This window comes from Peromyscus californicus, unplaced genomic scaffold (genome assembly GCF_007827085.1).
Source record: "Peromyscus californicus insignis strain IS unplaced genomic scaffold, ASM782708v3 Scaffold_12__1_contigs__length_115047231, whole genome shotgun sequence".
Taxonomy (NCBI): Eukaryota; Metazoa; Chordata; class Mammalia; order Rodentia; family Cricetidae; genus Peromyscus; species Peromyscus californicus.
In genome coordinates, this window is record NW_026294413.1 from 71,881,523 (window position 1) to 71,900,475 (window position 18,953).

Genomic DNA, 18,953 nt, shown 5'->3' on the forward strand with positions numbered 1-18,953 from the left:
AACAAACAAACAAACAAAACAAAACAAAAAGTTGCCCAGGTCATAGTGTCTTATCACAGCAATAGGAAAGTAACTAAGATACACCATAACATAAAAATCAGTAAATAATTTTAGAAAATAATTCAGGAGCTGGGGGGATGGCCCAGTGGTTAGGAACACTCATTCTTCTAGAGGTCCTGAGTTTAGTTCCCAGCACCCATATCAGGAGGCTTCAGAGGATTCCACGCTTCTGGCTTCCACAGGCACCTGTACTCGGGATTCACAAGCACATACCCACCAGCAGACACATACACTGACACATAATTTTTTTTTTTTTCCGAGACAGGGTTTCTCTGTGTAGCTTTGCGCCTTTCCTGGAACTCGCTTTGGCGACCAGGCTGGCCTCGAACTCACAGAGATCTGCCTGCCTCTGCCTCCCGAGTGCTGGGATTAAAGGTGTGCGCCACCACCACCCAGCCACTGACACATAATTAAAAGTAATAAAAATAAATACTATAAAAAGAAAATAATTAAATTGTGAAATAGAAAAATTAGATCTTAGAAAGACAATACCATTTACAGGATACGAGGGATCCTCCTGTCTCAGTGCTGAATGGGATAACGGCACTTTCACTTTCTTGACCTGATTTTTAAAGCCATCATCCTCAGACGTCTTGAGCCCTGAGAACTTCCACTCAGTGTAGTGCACCTGCTTCAGAGCAAGGACAGTAGTGTTACGTGAGTGGCATAACATCTTACCTTTCTTTCTCAATGCTAGCCTTTCTGAACTTTAAAAATTCAGGCCCTTTTAAAGAAATGCTTAGCGTAGTGTCAGTGTTCTAAGCCTCAGTTACAGTGTGCATAGCATTAAAGTGCTGGGTTAAGTTACACTGACAGAAGGCAAACATCGGGGCTTTAGAAACGCATGTGGAAGCAGCTTGGAGGCCCTGTGGCCTTCCGGCCTTCCCTGCTCCTCCCCTCTGATGGCCGCATGTGCTCTGCTCTCCGGAGTCTCTGGGGGCTTACCTGCAGCGTGTTCCCATTCAAGATATTACGGCTCAGATATTCCATTCGGTTCTTGCCTTGGACATTTGTTCTTTTGCTGTGTTTTTTTCTTGAGTAGCATGCAATCTGACGTTCTTTTTCCCTCCTTTCTGCTGTTGGAGAGGATTTTCCCTTCACTTGATAATGACCATCCTCGGTGGGAATCTCTGTAGATGCCATCTGGTCCTGAGTAGATGAATCAGAGACAGACAGCCTTCAACGACAGCAGCTCAACAGCTGGTTTGCCTTCTCCCCTGCCCTTGCCCCTCGACACAGGAAAGCCTGATGATCTGCTCCATCAGGAGCTTCTAGATTATATGTGATTACACATGGTACTCATAGAAGGAATTTCCTTTACTCCAGCCCTGAGACTATTCTCTCCAATTGGCTTCGCAGCATGTGTAGAGAGGTCCGCTGTCCAGGGAGTTCTAAGAAGTCAGTTACCTGGGGAAGGTGAGGGGCCTGTTCTTCTGTGCTTGAGGCCTCCAAGTCGTCTTTGGTATCCTTCTCCTCTGTCTCATCTTCCGGTTCCAGGACCTCTGGGGGCAGGTAGTCAGACTCCCAGTCTAGGTGCACTTTGATAGATCCGTTGGACTTCTCCGAAGAGTCCGTGAGATTAAAATCACCTTAGAGACACAGAGAAACTGGTCACACCTGGTCTCATGAGACAGGCCAGTGATTATTTATGAGCATTATTTCTATTTCTTCCCACTTAAAAATTCATTGCATTTGTTAGTCATTTATTCACATACATTAAAATTCATAACATATACAAAATGAACACCAAACAACAGTGTAGCAAGAGTATCACAGGGGAAGACAGGCATGCCCCAGTTTCAGAAAGAGATGCTCAGAATGTGCATGGAGAGGAATGCAGTTTGCCTGTCATGGTGACTGTGATGGAATCATCTTCACTGTCCCTGAGTACTTATTATGCTGTGGCCGTCTCCAGAAAACTACCACCTATGCAAGTGGTACCAAGAAAAGAAGCAAAGTGGCTTTTTCCTGAATGATAGGCGCTTAGTAGGTGGCTTGCCTCTCCTCTCAGGCAGAGGTGTCCGATCTTGTTTTGTAAAGAACTATGATACTGGCCAGAGAGAGGCCTCACACACTCCCAAGGGCACTCAGAATCTTGTTAAATACGGTCGACACCGCTTATCCTGACTATACTGCCTAGTGAAAGTCTAGAAATCACTGCCTCAACTCTCTCCGGACAGAAGCCAGACTAAGCCTCTCCTAGGTGTACCCCCACAACCGCGAGTAAGCAAATAAGGAAGGTAGAACAGAGCTCAGCTCAGGACCACTGAAGTCTGCCTTTGCTGTCATCTCCCATGGTCACCTCTAATGTTTTAATAGCAATCAGATTACAAGGGAGTGTTGAGTTTTGCTTAGATCTCTCGTCATGAACTGGGAAACAAGTCTTTAAACAAAGGCAAGTACTAGGGAGCATAGAAGATTTTTTTGTTTGTTTTCCGGTGTTTTGTTTTGTTTTGTTTTGTTTTGTTTTGTGAGACAAGGTCTTACCACACAGCCCTGAGTGGCCTGGAACACACTATGTACCTCAGTCTGTGCTCTGCCTCCCAAGTCCTGGGATTCAAGGCAGAAGACACCATGTTTAGAATAAGGTTTTCAGAGACAGAGGTATGGGATGTGGGCTGCGGGTTGAAGCTCCTTGGAAATTTTGACTGTGCAGCTGCTCAGAGCTGAAGCTCATGTTCTCACAAACAAGGCAGGTACTCTTTGTTCTGTTGCTCTTGATAATATCCCAGAGTCCTTTCAGAGTTTAGGAGAGATTGTTCCAGGCCGACACGTCTCAGCAGGAAGAGGTGCTTACCACCCAAGTCTAAGGACTTCAATGCAATCTCCCGAACTCACAGAAAGATGGAAGGAGAGAACGGACTCCGCAAAGTGGCATGTTCCCTCACAGACTCACTGCACGCATGCACATGCATAATAAAAAGGATGTTTTTTAAATGGAAGAGTGACTATTCTAAGCAAGTAAGCAAAGAAAGTTGAGTAAGGGTCTGAAGAGATGGCTCAGAGGTTAAGAACACTGGCTGCTCTCCCAGAGGTCCTGAGTTCAATTCCCAGCACCCACATGGTGGCTCACAACCACCTGTAATGAGATGCACGCAGGCAGAACACTGTATACATACTAAATAAATCTTTAAAGGACAGGGAGGTGACACTGGGGAGAGCACCCAAAGGTGCAGCGCCCACCTTTGATAGATTTATTTTGTGCAAGAGGCAGCAGGGGCACGTGAGCTCGACCAAGATAGAAGCCAGGCTCCGAGTCTTCATCATCAAAAACATATATAGACAGGGCCTCCCGCCTCAGATACTGGTCCAGCTCAGAGGTCGCAAGCACTGGGAAAAGAGCCTGGTCTTTAAAGTATGGATTGTTGCTGGCTGGGATGATGGTGGTGCCGTGGTCAGGAAAGGTGAAGAAGCGATACATGACATACGGGCTGGGTTGAGTTCCCAGCCATCGACTCCGGAGGCCGCAGCACCTGGTGATCTCAATCCGCAGTTTGTTCCGAGGTGTCCACGTCTCGGATCTGGACTGGAAAGATGTTGATCTTGGACTCAGGGCAACCTGAGACGCTGTCATAGGGCAGCCCACGGAGGGGAGAAGGATCATGACCTAGAAACCTATTCTGCCAGGTCATGAGGAAAAGCCCGATGGCCATCGTCTGCCTGTCCCTGGCTCTGGTGGCTGCAGGGGCAAGCTCATCCTCAGGCTTACCCTACTGAATGACAGAGAGAATGAAGCTAGCTTTGATCCCAGTTCCCCCATGGTAGGAGAAGAGAAAGGACTCCTACATGTTGTCCTATGACCTCACCAAGCTCGTTAAGATGGACACAGCCGGAGGGAACTGCCAGGCCAGACGCCCAGTAACAGTGTGACGAGTGCGACTTGACTTTGAGAGAAGCGTGGAGTGGGAGCTCTGGGGGTTGGAACTGATTCTGAGTTTCCCTTGTTGGGGAATTGCGACAAACCTGCCCGACTCCAGTACCTGAAGGCGTAGCCCTCCACAGACCGCCTCATATCAGTGCCAATCACTGATTGTGATAAAAATTACAATTACAAAAAGAGAATGATAGAGAAAAGCTGATGTGTTCACAACAACGAGAAGTATCTAGCCCTGGGCATGAATTCATTTCTGCTCAAGTTTAACCACGGGAAGAATCTGGACTGGCCTTCATGTAGCAGTTTTTCACATTCTCGAATACTCATAGGGGATGGGAAAGCAAGTCCTTTTTGGGGGCCACCTGGCTGATGACATGAGACACATGAGTACATCTTTTTTCTCACCTCATCATCCTTCAGGGCCTTCCAAGCTCCAAGCACATTGACTGACAGGTAGGCCTGGGCTTTCTTTCGCTTATTGCTTGCCTGGAAGCTGGATTTTAGGGGCAAGCACAGTCTCATCCAGTACTCTAACACCCCCAAGTCTTCTCCACCAGCTCCTGAATAGCAAAAAGCATGAACGGCATGGAGAATAGAGTGTCGTGAAAGTCAAGAATAGAACAGAAGCCAGGCTGGTGAAATGCCTGACATCCCAGCACTCCAGAGGCTGAAGCAGGAGGATTGCCATGAGTCCAGGGCCAGGCTGGGGGCAGAGGATGGAAAAGGGGAACTACCAGGGAGCAGCTCCAGGATTTGGCAATTTCTTTGTTTTCCCGAAGCCTCTAGTCCTAAGCACTACAAGAAGCCAAAAGCACTTACCAGTAAGTGTGGCCAAGCCATGGACTTTCTCCACGGTCTCTAGCACCTTGTCAAATGAAATCCATCCAGTTGCAAGGATATGATGCTCACTAGTCACGGCCTGATGGAGATCAAGCCGGACTGAAGTTCCTTGAAGGTAGTGCAAGAAAAGGGAATCTGTCTGCACCACAAACTGGGAGGTGAAATCATAGAGGGGCTGTGGCCCAGTGGAGAGGGGGGTGCAGTGGGTTTCGAAATCATAGAAGGAGTAAGTGCAGAAAGTCGTAGGCTGTGTGTCCCCAGCCTGCACAAGAGCAGCAGGGGTCAGGAAGGCCTGGTGGATGTGCACTTCCAAAAGATTCTCATTTCGATGCAGCAGAGAAAGGTCCACTCCGTCCTCGCCTCTGTGGGCTGGCCGTGGCTCCAGACACATGGACGGCTGCCGAGTGCCATAAGCAACGTCCTTGAGCTGCTCTACAGGGGAAAGAAGGCTGCCTATGCGTTAAAAGGTAGAGAGCTCGTCCTCGGGGTATGGAGGGGAAACGGGAGGAAACTAAGTCGTGCAAGTCCAAGCCGAGATCATTTCAAGAGACCGTATGATTCAAGGAGGAAAGGAACACAGTGACAACCAGAAGCTTCGAATTCTAAAGGCCAAATGACCACTGCCTGCCTCATGGGAAAGGCAAAGTGAGGGCCTGAGAAGTGACCACTGCAAGCCATTTTCACAAATGACATCGACTCACATCACGGTCCTATGGATGTGCAGGCTACTCTAAAAGAGAAGCATCGGAAACATAAACCGTGTTTCCGAAAGATTGCTGTGTCAGCCTTGGAGAGAGTAAGAAGTGACAGACAGCGTTTTTCACAGCATCCTTGGCCACCTGGAAAGCCTGCCTAGGTAGAGCCAGCCAGCTCAGTTAGAAGAGGGCACCTTGTTCTCTGGTCAGACGTTGATTTCATTACAAGAGATCAAGAAATCCACTTTGAATCAAAGGGTGATGAGTTCAAATGTAAGAAAGGAAACTTACAGGAAAGAGGTTCAAAATGCTGCCCATGGGATACAAGACTTGGAGACAGACCTGAATCCACATATCGTTGTCAAGGCCAGTCAGTCAGAAACCTTTTCAGATGTAGGCTACTTCACACTGGGAACATCTGAATCCCTACAGTGTGAATACCTTACTTGAAGAGTTAAATCTAGCCTGGTGGCGGTGGCATTCGCCTTTAATCCCAGCACTTGGAGGCAGAGGCAGGCAGATCTCTGAGTTCAAGGCCAGCCTGGTCTACAGAATGAGTTCCAGGACAGCTAAGGCTACACAGAGAAATCCTATCTCAGAACAAAAAAAAAAAAAAAACAAAGAAAAAAGAAAAAAAAAGAAAAAGAAAATTAAATCTGTAGAATAAAAATGTTCTGGGCATATCAGAATGTTGATTTATTTATTACTGATTCATTTGTTTATTCATTTGTTTGTTTGCTGCTCTTCCAGAGTACCTGAGTTCAGGCTTCCACGTCAGGTGGCTCACAACTGCCTGTAACTCCAGCTCCAGGGCATCCAACATTCTCTTCTGGCCTCTGTGGGCACCGGCACACATGTGCATATATTTCCACACAGACATACAAGCATATATGTAAGTAAAACTTAAAACTAAAGTTTTTAAAAAGTTTTACTAAAAGTAAAACTAAAAATAAAAAACTTAAAATGTTTAACACAATGGGATGTGGTGGTGGCTGGAGAGACGGACCAGGGGATAAGAACACTGGTTGCTCTTCCTAAGGAACTGAGTCTGGTTCCCAGTACCTGCAAGGCAGCCAGTTCATAACTGTCTGAAACTCCAGTTCTATTGGACTCACACCCTCTTCTTCAGATCTTTGCAGGCACAAACATGGTACACAGACATACATGCAGGCAAAACACCTATATAAATAACAAATGTTTAAGATTTTTTTTTTTTTTGCTTTTTATGCCCTGCCAGCATATATGTATATGTACCACATGTGCCCATAAGGACAGAGGAGGTTGCTGGATCCTCTGGAACTGGAGTTACAGATAGTTGCTGGCATCCATGTGAGTTCTGGGAACTGAAGCCAGGTCCTCTGCAAGAGAAACAACTGCTCTTAACTGCTGAGCCATCTCTAAGCCCCCCAACAATGTCTTCATGTTTAAAGGTGGGCAGGGGTGAGGCGGTCAAGATGGCACAGGAGGTAAGTGTGCTTACTGCCAAGCCCAAGGACCTGAGTTCGATTCTGTAGAGCCTGCATGATGGAAAGAGAGAACCAGTTCCTGCAGGTCGTCCTCTAAGCCCCATAAGTGTGCCACGTCACATACACAAACACAGACACACACACACACAGACACACACACACACACAGACACACACACACACACACACACACACACACACACACACACACACACACGAGGAGAGAGAGAAAGTAAATAAATGCCTTTAAAAAGAAAAATAAATGTGGTGGTGAATGCCTGTACTCTCAGTATTCAGGAAACAGGCAGGAGGATTGCAAGTTTGAGACCGGCCTAGATTACATAGCAAAAGTCTCAGGATCAGTGGCACACACCTTTAATCCCAGCACTCATGCAGGAGGCAGGTGGATCTCTGTGAGTGTGAGGCCAACCTGGTCTACAGAGAGAATTCTGGGACAGCCAGGGCTACACAGAGAAACGCTGTCTCGAAAAAAATCAAAAAGAGAAAAAAAGAAAGAAAAAAAATACAAAAAGATGTAATACAGAAATTGACTAAATTAGCTGGGCAGTGGTGGTGCATGCCTTTAATCCCAGCACTCAGGAGGCAGAGCCAGGCGGATCTCTGTGAGTTTGAGGACAGCCTGGTCTACAGAGCAAGTTCTAGGGCAGGTTCCAAAGCTACACAAACCTTGTCTCAAAAAGTCAAAAGATAGATAGATAGATAGATAGATAGATAGATAGATAGATAGATAGATAGATAGATAGATATTTGATATAACTAAATATAATATGTTTAAACTGACATTACACAACGCAAAGCTAATAGCCTTAACATACAAAGGAAGTAAGTACAAATCGGCTGGACGGTGGTGGCTCATGCCTTTAATTCCAGCACTCGGGAGGCAGGTGGATCTTTGTGAGTTCAAGATCAGCCTGGTCTACAGAGTGAGTTCCAGGATAGCTAGAGCTACACAGAGAAACCCTATCTCAGGAGAGAGAGAGAGAGAGAGAGAGAGAGAGAGAGAGAGAGAGAGAGAGAGAGAGAGAGAGAGAGAGAGAAAGGAAGGAAGAAAGGAAGAAGGAAATTAAACAACTAAGTGGTATACATGGAAAAACTATTCTGCCTTGGCAGGGGTCAATTAAGTGAAAGTGGACAGCCTTCAGACGGAGGTAAGGGTGTTTACCATGAGATAGACCTTGAGTCTGAGCCAGGACTCAATCCAAGGGAGGCCTGCCTTTTTATTTGGCAGCAGCCTCACCAAAGTCACCCTGGTGTTGTAAGCCCCACCCACCTCCCGGTCCTGGAGTTCTATGCTCAGGAGAGAACCTGCTTGTGACTGACTCTCTTGCCCGGAGAATCCACTCCACAGTGGCTCCTTGTAAGCGACTTCTGTTCTGCTTTAAATATCCGACTGTGGTGAGCTGGGTGTGGGTTAAGTCATCTCTCCCCACACTGAGCTATTACAACGCCTGCTTCTGGACACTCAGGGGCGAGACCAGTCCCTGTTCCAAAGTGACTGACTATACTACGTAGGAAGAACCTGAATAGGAAATGCATTGGGTGACACCTCTCTACCTCTGCTAACATCCTTAAATCACAACAGAGATTTTTAGAGAGAAAGAAAGACAGGAAAGGAGTGACAGAGATCTGCCACCCGGCGAGAACCATCTTAGAAGCTGACAGGACTGAGTTGAAGAAGTGGCAGAGAGGGAAGAAGGGAGTCACCCTTAGTGACACTCTCCCAACCTGCCCGGAAGCACCACTGGCCCTGTGGAAATTCTCCAGAAAAAAATCAGAGACTCACACTGACCAGATGAAGAAAAGGAAGTCACAAGCCATGTATCAAAACCACCGAGACGAGAGGAAGAAAGCAGGAGAGAGAGTCAGGCGGGTCACTGTTAGTCATGTGACATCACCCAAGATGAAAACAAAGTGCTAAGACTTGCCAGATGTTGGAAGGCCGTGGCTTCTTAAAATACCTTCCAGCTGCTTTATGCGGCTGTTCTTGAGGTCTAGGAGGTGATTCAGCATCTCCAGTTTCTCTTGGTGGTCCCTGCTTTCGTTATCAGCCTTTGTCATCATTGCCTCCAGCTCGTCCTGCAACAAAATTAAAGCTGAACCTTTCCTTTCAGCGGCACCGAACCGAAGAGCCCTGGCTTTAAAACTGGACCTTGCTGGGTGGGGAGGAGACCGCCACCTCCTCAGCAGGGTGAGTGTGACCCAGGAAGAAAGCTAAGGTTTTCCTGAGAACCTTCACGCCCAGTTACACTTGCGGCACCCAAAGGTGATTGTTTCCCTAGGACTTTGGGGAGAAATGAACCCAGAACCTTAGCACTTGCCATTTCATGAGCTGCCCCTTAGCTGACCTCTAAGGCCAGGGTGCCTGGGCATGTGTGGGCGAGCCCTCAGGTTCTTCCACCTAGGCCTTGCCTGTTTCCCGGTGTGTGGGGGTGGCTCCCATATGCCCAGCCTCCTGTTCCTTTCCTAAGCCACCTTTCCTTGCACCTGATAACACACGTTGATTTTGCGCTGCAGAAGGAGCATGTCTCTGGTCTTTTCTAGTTCCAGTGTGGTCTCTGCATGCGACACTTGCAACTCGCTTAGCATCTGGGACAGGTTGTTCTCAGCCTGAGCGTCTGGGTCATTGGACTACAGAGCGAAAACAAGAATAAACATGACGGGTATGGGTGGCGACCGGCGCTCTAAAGCAGCTGTTGAGAGCTGTTAAAAGGCCGGCAGCAAATTTCCTCCAGAAGGAACGTACAAGGGCTCTCTCCTCCCCACCCGGGGCCTCAGTCAGTGTGTTAGTGAGTCATAGGGCAGTTTGGAGGCTGGTGAGCCAGCTCCGGGGGATAAAGCACTCGCTGTGCAAGTCTGATGACTTGAAAGTGGAAGGGGAGAAGCAGCTCCACAAGGCTGTCCCCCTGACCTCCACACACACCGTGGCACATGTGCTCACACAAACTTGTCCGACGCACACATGGAGCTATAATGAAGGAAACCAACATGGCAGTTTGCTCTTCGGTAGATCATTTCAAGTTCGAGTATAAAGAGTCTAGGGACAGGAGACACGGCTCAGTGGTTAAGAGCACTGCCTGCTTTTTTGCAGAGGACCCGGGTTCAACTCCCAGAACCCACATGGCAGCTCACAACTGTCTGAAACTCCAGTTTCAGGGATTCAATGTCCTCTTCTGACCTCCGCAGGCACCACACACGTGTGGTACACATGCATACATGCAAGCAAAGTACTCTTATGCATAAAGTAGAAATAAATCTTTAAAAACTAAACAAAAGGACTGGATAGATGCTCAGTGATTAAGAGCACTTACTGCTCCTGCAGCGGGCCAGGGTTTGGTTCCCAGGACCTACCTGGTAGTTCACAATCATCCATAACACTCCAGTTCTGGGGAATCTAACGCCTTCTTCCGACCACCCTGGGCCCCGGTACACACATGGTGCACAGACACACACGCAAACACAATACCCACATACTAAATAAAATAAATAAATCTTGTTTGAAATGCTAACGAACCATAATGGAGCATCTACCTCTTCTGAGCTGTAAGGCATAGGGGTACTGGGTGGGGCTCACAAAACTCTACCTCCTGTCAGCCTCCTCAGAGTCCTGTCCCTTTAGTTTTTCCCTGCCCGGAACCTTCCCGGGGAGTCACTTGTTTACCTCTCTCTCATCTATGTGTTGGGACAGAGTGGGCAGAGTAGCCAGTCCAGACAGCTCTTCTGGAGACGGAGACCGGGGCATGGTGGTTATTGACTCTGCTTCCTGTTCATCCTGGTAACAGATGTTGGTGATTTCAAGCTTCAGCTCTTCACCTTGAGCTGCTGACAACAGGAATCCAGAGACATGAAATCAGTTACTGACAAACCATGGAGTTGAATCGAGTGTGACATGGTGAAATCATGCTCTGCTCCAAGGCTTCATTTCAGACAGAAAAGCAATTCCCTCTTGCTGACACAAAAGGACCTCGAGCCTACGGACTCCGTTCTCTTGAGGTGGCACTTGTACTTCTAAGGTAAAATCAAGAAGGTAGACGACACCCAAGGAATTGTGGGATGGAGAGGGAAACGAGAACACCACGACAGTCACTCGACTGCCTGGGACAGGCCAACTGTACTTTTGGGAAGGGCTAGGGAGCTGGGGGAGGGGCAGGTAATGCACATGATGAAGACCAGGGTCTTATGCATTCAAAGGCACTCTACCAACTGAGCTACATTCCCCCACTAAACATTACTTTTTTGATAGCACAATCCAAGCCAGTCTCTCACCAACTTCATTCCACTGTGACTTCTGGCCATTTGCTCTCTGTATCCCCATCTCCATACCCACCCTGACTGGAGGGAGGTTGGGAGTTATGTGTATGTCTCAGGAAAGGGAGGCCACTGACGTTCAGAGTGCAGAGCACTCAGGGAACATCAGAGAAGTCACATGAGAATTCCTCAGACCTTATAAGACTCAGTTTGTACTTTATGCATACTGCCAGGTGCTTGGCGTTATGTTCCAAAGCTTTCTTATTTTACGGCTTCTGCATGAAGGCTCTTTTTTTTCTTTTTTCTTTTTTGCTCTGTTTGTTTGAGACAGGGTTCCTCTGTGTAGCCCTGGCTGTCCTAGAACTCATTCTGTAAACCAGGCTGGCCTCGAACTCAGAGATCCAAAAGGTGTGCACCATCCCTACCCGACATGAAGGCTCCTTCTTGTCCCTTTGTTTTGTCTGAGACAGACAGAGTCTCCCTATGTAGCCCAGGCTAGCTTCAACTCTCGATCCTCCTGCTATGTCCTGGAAGGCAAAGGTGGGGCCCCTTTTGTCCTTGTGTTGTGTTTCTTTGCCTGTACTTTCTCATTTGAATATACTAGGATCTAAAGAAAAATTGGAAAAATTATCCAGCAGGAACTGAGACCATATGAAGAGGACAGTCTTCCTGACATTGTTTAAAAGCTTTTTAAACAACTATCTCCTAGCTGAGCAGTGGTGGCACACACCTTTAATCCTAGCACTCAGGAGGCAGAGGCAGGAGGATCTCTGTGAGTTCGAGGCCAGCCTGGTCTACAGAGCGAGATCCAGGGCAGGCACCAAAACTACATAGAGAAACCCTGTCTCGAAAAACAAAAAAACAAAACAAAACAAAAAAAAACTATCTCCTGTGACACAAGAGTGAAGACCAGCTAGGCTGGGCGTGGTGGTATATGTATGCCTATAATCCATATGGAATTCGGGGGCAAAAAGACTGAGAGTTCCAGGCCAGATTGAGCCACAGTGACATTTTGTCTCAAAAAAAAGGTGAGTGGTTAGTGGCAGGAGCGGGTGACAGAGCCTGTGGCAGATCACTGGCCTAACGTGTGTGAGGCCCTCCGTTACATCCCCAGCACCAAACCAATCGGGAAAAGAGACAGGAACTAAAATGGTAGTAGAAACCCAGAAATCTATCAAGAGTATAATTCGATCCTCAATTTTAGACATCAAAACAAAATAAAAAACAATGAGTGATTTTTTCCCACTCATCTCAGAAATGACCAAATTCAAAACAAACAAGCAAAAACCAGAGAAATGTGCTCTCGCTCTCTCTCTCTCTCTCTCTCTCTCTCTCTCTCTCTCTCTCTCTCTCTCTCTCTCTCCTTTTGGTATTTTGAGACAGGGTCTCACTAAGTAGCCCTGGCTGTCCTGGAACTCACAGAGATCTGCCTGCCTCTGCTTCTTGAGTGTTGGGATTAAAGGCATGTGTCATCACCATACTGGGTGAGAAATTTGTTTTTAGCACGATCAATAAAGTAAATGTTTAAAAACAATAAAGTTAGAAGTTGACATCATTCCAAATGGGAAGAGATGTGTGTAGTTATCATGTCTTCCTGGCTAAAGAAGACCTCATTGCCCACGTTTTAATTCTAGTTACTGATGACCCACAAAATACAGGGTCATGTGGGGACAGGAGATGTAAAGGCCCAAGTTCCCATCTCCCAAGCCGGACGCAGAGGGCACTGCCCTTGAGAAAGCTCTTTCAGGCCTGACTCACCTTTCACGTTGGTTGCCTGGAGGAAGATTTTTGTTCCCTCCAGCCCGGCAGCGCCCAGTGAACAGGCTTGCTGTGGTAGCGGCTCCCTGGCGAGCTCACTGCTCCAGTGAGGCGGCTGACTGCTATCCAGCATGCTGAAAAGTGGAGGCACGGTGTCAGGTGATCCCTCAAAGGGGTATGCCAAGGCGTCTTTGTTACACAGTTTCAGCATCTCTGGGACCTAGTTGATCATTCCTTTCTCCACATGGTTTTCCTGCCCCGGCTTTATTTGTAACTGTCATTTGCCAACTGCTTTGGAACTTTTGGGTGGCATTGAGGAGTTGCTCAGTGTCTCTTCTACTTAAGTCTCCAGGGTTCCACTATGCTGGCGCCCCAATCATTCAGCTCTCAAGGAACTTCTCCAACATGATGGCTTTCTTTAGGCACCCCATGTGTTACTAAGGCATGCTGAGGCTTCCTGAGTTAGAACTGAGAAACAGGAGCTTTCTTTTCTCACCTCGTCCCCTTGTCTGCCTTTGCCACTGGCTGCTTTAGAGAGCATGTGCCTTTAAATGAGACTACCTTTTTAAATGACTTACTGTACTCAAGGACAAACACAAGCTTTTCAACACCTGTCCCTCTACCCTACGGCGTGTCGCTGTTAGGCTTGCCTTGAGTGGAAAACACCTATTTGTAACTTATACATTACCTGACATTAAAAACAAAAAACAAAAACCATGTTCCAGCAAGCGTGGCACACACCTTTAATCCCAGCACTTGGGGGAGAGGGGGATAGGGGCAGGTAGATCTCTGAGTTTAAGGTCAGCCTGGTCTACAGAGTGAGTTAGTTCCAAGACAGAGGAAACAGTCTCAAAAAAGCAAAAAAAAAAAAAAAAAAAAAAAGTTTCTGAATAAATGTCACATAAAGACAATTTACTTGGGTGGTGGTAATACATGCCTTTAATCCCAGCACCCTGTGCCCCCCCCCCAAAAAAAGTTTCTTGCCTAGCATACACAAGGTTCTGCATTCAGTCCTAAGCACTACACAGACCAAGTATGGTGGCATGCACCTGTAATCCCAGCATTCTGGAGGTGGAGGCAGGAAGAGCAGAAGTCCAAGGTCATACTTGGCTACACAGTAAGTGCAAAGCTGTGTTATATATCACCTGAAGACTCAAGAAGATAATAAATATTCTGAGTGATAAAGAGACCGGCAGCAGCTAATGCCACAGGAGAGCTTCACCATCACCTGACCCAGGTGCCACCGTGAGACCTCTCCTCCAGCCCCAATTGGTGGAAACTTTTGATTCTCCTGCCTCAGTCTCCTAAATCCTGGGATTACAGGTGCAGGACCACACACCCAGCTCCCTTTGTTGTCTTTAACCACGATAAAAGGCACTTTGATTTTTTAAAAAATTTTCTCTGCACTTTTTTTTAATGGTACTGGGGATTGCACCCTGGACCTCCCATGTGAGAAAATGCTCTACCACTAACGTCTCCAGCCCTCATTTTACTTTTATTTTGAGACAGAGTCCCACTGAGTTACCTAGGCTGTCTTCAAACTCATTCTGTAGCCCAGATAGGCTTTAAACTTATGATCTACTTGGCTCAGCTCCTGGAATAGCTGGAATTACAGGCCTGTGCCATGGAGCACAGCTAGGTCCTTTTAATTACAAAATTAATACGTGAGTATATGTTTATAGTGTAAAAATTAAAATGAAAAGCTGGAGAGATGACTCAATGGATAAGAACACTAGTTGCTCTTCCAGGGAACCTAGGTTCAGTTCCCAGTACCCACGTGATGGTTCATAACCATCTGTAACTCCAGTTCCAAGGGATCCAACACCCTCTTCTAGTCTCGAGAGGCAGACACCAGGCACATTTGTGGTGTATAGGCAACACACCCAGACACATAAAGTAAAAATAAGTTAAAAAAAATTTTTTTTTTTCAAGACAGGGTTTCTCTGTACATCCCTGGCTATCCTGAAAATCACTCTATAGACCAGACTAGCCTCTAACTTACAGAGATTGGCCTGCCTTTGCCTGTTGAATGCTGGGATTAAAGGCATGTGTCCCTACCACCCGGCAATTAAAAAAAAAAAATTAAAGAAAAGTGATAAAAAGACCTAAAGTGAAAGTGAAGGTGCCCTTTCACATCCATAGTCTCTGCATACCAAAAGGCACAAGCCAGGGTAGGGTTAGCGCGCCTGTCTACACCTTGCCTTTCCTTTGAACATTATTGTTATCTCGTTTTTGTTTTGTTCTTTGAGACAGACCTTCTCTATATACCCTTGGCTGTCCTGGAACAAATTCTGTAGACCAGGCTGGCCTGGCGGCCTCCATCTCTGCCTGCCTTTGCTCTGGAATGCTGGGATTAAAGGTGTGTAACACCATGCCTGTTCAGTCTGTTTAAGATTTGTAAAGTCCCATAATTCTCTTGTAGAAAACAGTGCTCTGGGACCATACTTTGTACTTACTTTTCCAAGAGTCTGTCATAACTGTCACTCAGCAATTTTCGTTCATTTTCCAAATCTTCAACTCTGACCTGAAACTAGTAACGACAGAATCCTTGAGACCATGCTGGTTTTGCTTTTCATTGCAGACCAGAGTTTGGGCATGGGCTCTTCTATACTGGTTCTACAAGGTGTCGTTTGAAAGACTGGCCTGGCAGTGGCACACACCTTAAATCTACTGCACAGAGGCAGTAGAATCTCTGAGTTCCCTGCCAGCCTAGTCTACAAGTAAGCATTGGGACCTCCAGGGCCACACAGTAAAAACCTTGTCTCAAAAAACAAAAACCAACAAAAGATTGGAGCCAGTTGAAAGGAGGCTGGGAATTTTCACTGGAATTAGTGAAAACTCTTTGAGCCAGTTTTCCTTACATCTGTGTTCCTACCATCAGAGAGATGACAAAGCATTGCAAAAGATAAAAATGTCAGTGAGATGGCTCAGCAGATAAGAGCGATTGCCACCAAGCCTGGTGACTTGAGTCTGATCTTTGGAACCCACAGGGTAGAAAGAGAAAACTAACTCAAAAGATGTCCTATGACCTCCGCACTTAAGCGTTGGTCTATGTACCTACACAATAAATAAACGTAAGGAAAAAAGACACAGCCAATCCTGGTGGTACCCAAGATTAACCTTGGCACTCAGGAGGCAGAGGCAGGAAGATCTCTGTGAGTTCGAGGCCAGCTGGTCTACAGAGTGCATTTCAGACTAGGCAGAGGTACACAGTGAGACCCTGACTCAAAAAACAGCAAAAGAAAAAGAAAAAAAGACTCTAGAAAATGGACCAGTATAAATTCTCAAATGTTGCAATCATCTAAACTATGTGGTTTAATCACTTTGGAGGCTCACTGTTCTCATATGAAAAAATTAAGTGGCAAGGCTAGAGAGACAGGTTAGCAGCTAAGAACACTGGCTGCTCTTCCCAAGGACCTGGGTTTGATTCCCAGCACCCACATGATGGCTCACAAACATCTGTAACTCCATTTTCAGGGGATCTAATGCCTTCTTCTGACTCCAGCAAATACTAGACACTCACGTGGTGCATAGGCACACAGTCAAGCAAAGCACCGACAGACGTAAAACAGATGCTTTTCGTGGAAGAGCCATATTGTTGCTATGATGCTCATTTTCAACATCTTGAAGTTAGAATGCAGCAGTTTTTAATTAAAAAAAAAATGCCTTCCTCAGGGCCTCAGACTTGGTCCAGCACACACATTTGTTTTTGTTTTTTTGAAATTACTCAGCAGTTTATTCATAAGACATTGACAATCTGATGAATAGAAAACATTTTTTTAGTTACTAAAGTAGAGAAATTCAGTTGTCGGGAGGCCTGTTAAGGAAGGCAGGGCACACATTCATAGCAGTATTGAGGGCTTGATGGACGTTTAAGCTGTTTCTGGCCTTTTACAAATAGAAAGGACACTGCAAACAGCCTTGTCCATACACCTTTGTCCCACTGTCAGAGCAGTGCTGTAAGATACAACCCTAAGAAGGAAGCTGCAGAATTAATTAAAGGGGGTGTGCATTCAAAATATTCATGAAGACAACTAAATTTTTCCAAAGAAGTTCTATAGTAAATGAGAACACACACAAGGAACTGTGAATATTTATATAAGTAAATCTGATAGAGGAAAATGGTCTCTAGTCACTGACCAACTTTGTATTTTGTTGCTGATGAGTGAAGTTTATCCTTTTTTTAAATTTCCATCCGTCCTGAAATTATACCTTTTATATTATCTTAGAGCTCTTGCAGGGCAAACTTAAAATTACAAAAAAATCTGGTATAAAACACTTAATCCTTATAAATGTATTATAACTTAACCTAATATGGATCCACTGATTATACTCATGAGAGAACTTCTACGATTCAATTCAGCTGGAGGTTGAAGTCCTTTATCCCAATTTGCAGGCAGCACACACATTTGTTTGTTTGTTTATCATGTAGCCCAAGCTGGTCTCAAACTTACTGTACATCAAAAGAAGACCTTGAACATCTCACCATCTCGTTTCCATTTTGCTAGGATGACAGATGTGTGCCAACACATGTTTTGCTGAGTCAGTTTTCACCAGGACAGACTGAATTCTGAGATCCCCCTGCCTCTACCTCTCAAGTGCCCAGCATCGCACCTGCTTCAGGCAATGTTAAGGAACAAATCCAGGGCTTTGAATGTGCTAGGCAAGTACTCTCTAACTGAGCTGCTCCCGACCCTGGAATATAGCACATTTGATGACATCTCTTCACTACTATTATTTACCTCCTTCAGAGTTATCTGCAAGATAGACACATCTTCCAGTTGGGTCTTCAAGCTCATGGCCTTCTTGCTCTCCTCTGATAGCTCAGCCTTGAGCTCATTCACTTGGCTGAGGAAGGCATTGTGGGTTGCATTCAGTATTCCTTGATTCTGCAGACAAGGGGAATCCCTCTAGGAACGATCCCATGACTCAACAGGAATGGTCTCCAGACAGCAGCAACTCAAAGAATGACCATGTGGTAGTTTGGATAAGAATGGCCCCCACAAGCTGGGAAGTGGTGGCACACACCTTTAATCCCAGTACTTGGGAGGCAGAGGCATGAGTTCGAGGCCAGTCTGGGCTACAAAGTGAGTTCCAGGACAGCCAGGGCTGTTACACAAAGAAACCCAACCCTGTCTCAAAAAAAAAAAAAATTACCTTTTTTTTTGAAGACACACACCTTTAATCCCAACACTCAGAAGGCAGAGGCAAAGGGATCTCTGGAATTTGAGGCCAGTCTGGTCTACATAGTGAGTTTCAGGATATCCAGGGCTATATAGAAAGATTCTTGTTGAAGAATATTTGTTTATACTGTGAAGATGTATCTTTGCCAAAGCACCTTCTGATTGGTTTAATAAAGAGCTGAATGACCAATAGCAAAGCAGGAAGAGGTTAAGTGGGACTTCCAGGGACAGAGAGGACTCTGGGAAGAAGAAAGACAGAGTCACTATACAGACATGGACTATCAAAAAAAAAAAAAAATTCAAGACACGGAATAAAATCCGTCTCTTGTCTCCCAGAGCTCCCTGACATTAGGGCTAAAACTGGAGTATCTGGAGAGCAAGACTCCTGACCCCACAGGCAGAAGTTTCAGCTGTGGCGTTTAAGATGTACCATGGGAGAGATGAGAAAGCCCATGAACAGAATTGCCAAATGCTGGCACACGCTATCTGAGTAGCTGCATAAGGGCTTCCAGGTCCCTGTTTTAGAAGGCCAGGCAGGCTAGTGCGTGCCCTGCCAGGCCATCAATTGAGCCTTGTTCAAAGTGCCACCTAGAGAGATAACTGATCAGCTGACTGTCCCCATGCACACATTGGCATGGGGACATCAAACTAAGACCTCCTAGGCTTGGCCACAGGCTCACAAGGAACCCCGGACGCAGCAGTGGTGATCTGTTTCCTTCCTGTTGGACACTAAGCCACTTAATCAGTCCTGAGGGAGTTTGGGGTTCCACCTCTCCTCGTTTCCCCATTGTCGGGTTAGGGAGGACAGCCTT

At 46.2% G+C, this 18,953-nt stretch overlaps 1 protein-coding gene across 1 annotated transcript in view; it reads right to left on the bottom strand.

Moving 5' to 3' along the window:
- The window catches only part of Rpgrip1 (RPGR interacting protein 1), a 54,520-nt gene that overhangs the window by 14,676 nt on the left and 20,891 nt on the right, over positions 1-18,953 (bottom strand). The window contains exons 8-19 of the mRNA XM_052733297.1: positions 17,701-17,847; positions 15,415-15,488; positions 12,959-13,092; positions 10,614-10,774; positions 9,440-9,583; positions 8,881-9,031; positions 4,754-5,206; positions 4,340-4,494; positions 3,244-3,586; positions 1,468-1,649; positions 1,006-1,209; positions 553-691 (exon numbers count right to left, since the gene is read on the bottom strand). Of these exons, the coding sequence (XP_052589257.1) occupies positions 553-691; positions 1,006-1,209; positions 1,468-1,649; positions 3,244-3,586; positions 4,340-4,494; positions 4,754-5,206; positions 8,881-9,031; positions 9,440-9,583; positions 10,614-10,774; positions 12,959-13,092; positions 15,415-15,488; positions 17,701-17,847 (2,287 nt within the window). The remainder of the gene's footprint in view (positions 1-552; positions 692-1,005; positions 1,210-1,467; positions 1,650-3,243; positions 3,587-4,339; positions 4,495-4,753; positions 5,207-8,880; positions 9,032-9,439; positions 9,584-10,613; positions 10,775-12,958; positions 13,093-15,414; positions 15,489-17,700; positions 17,848-18,953) is intronic.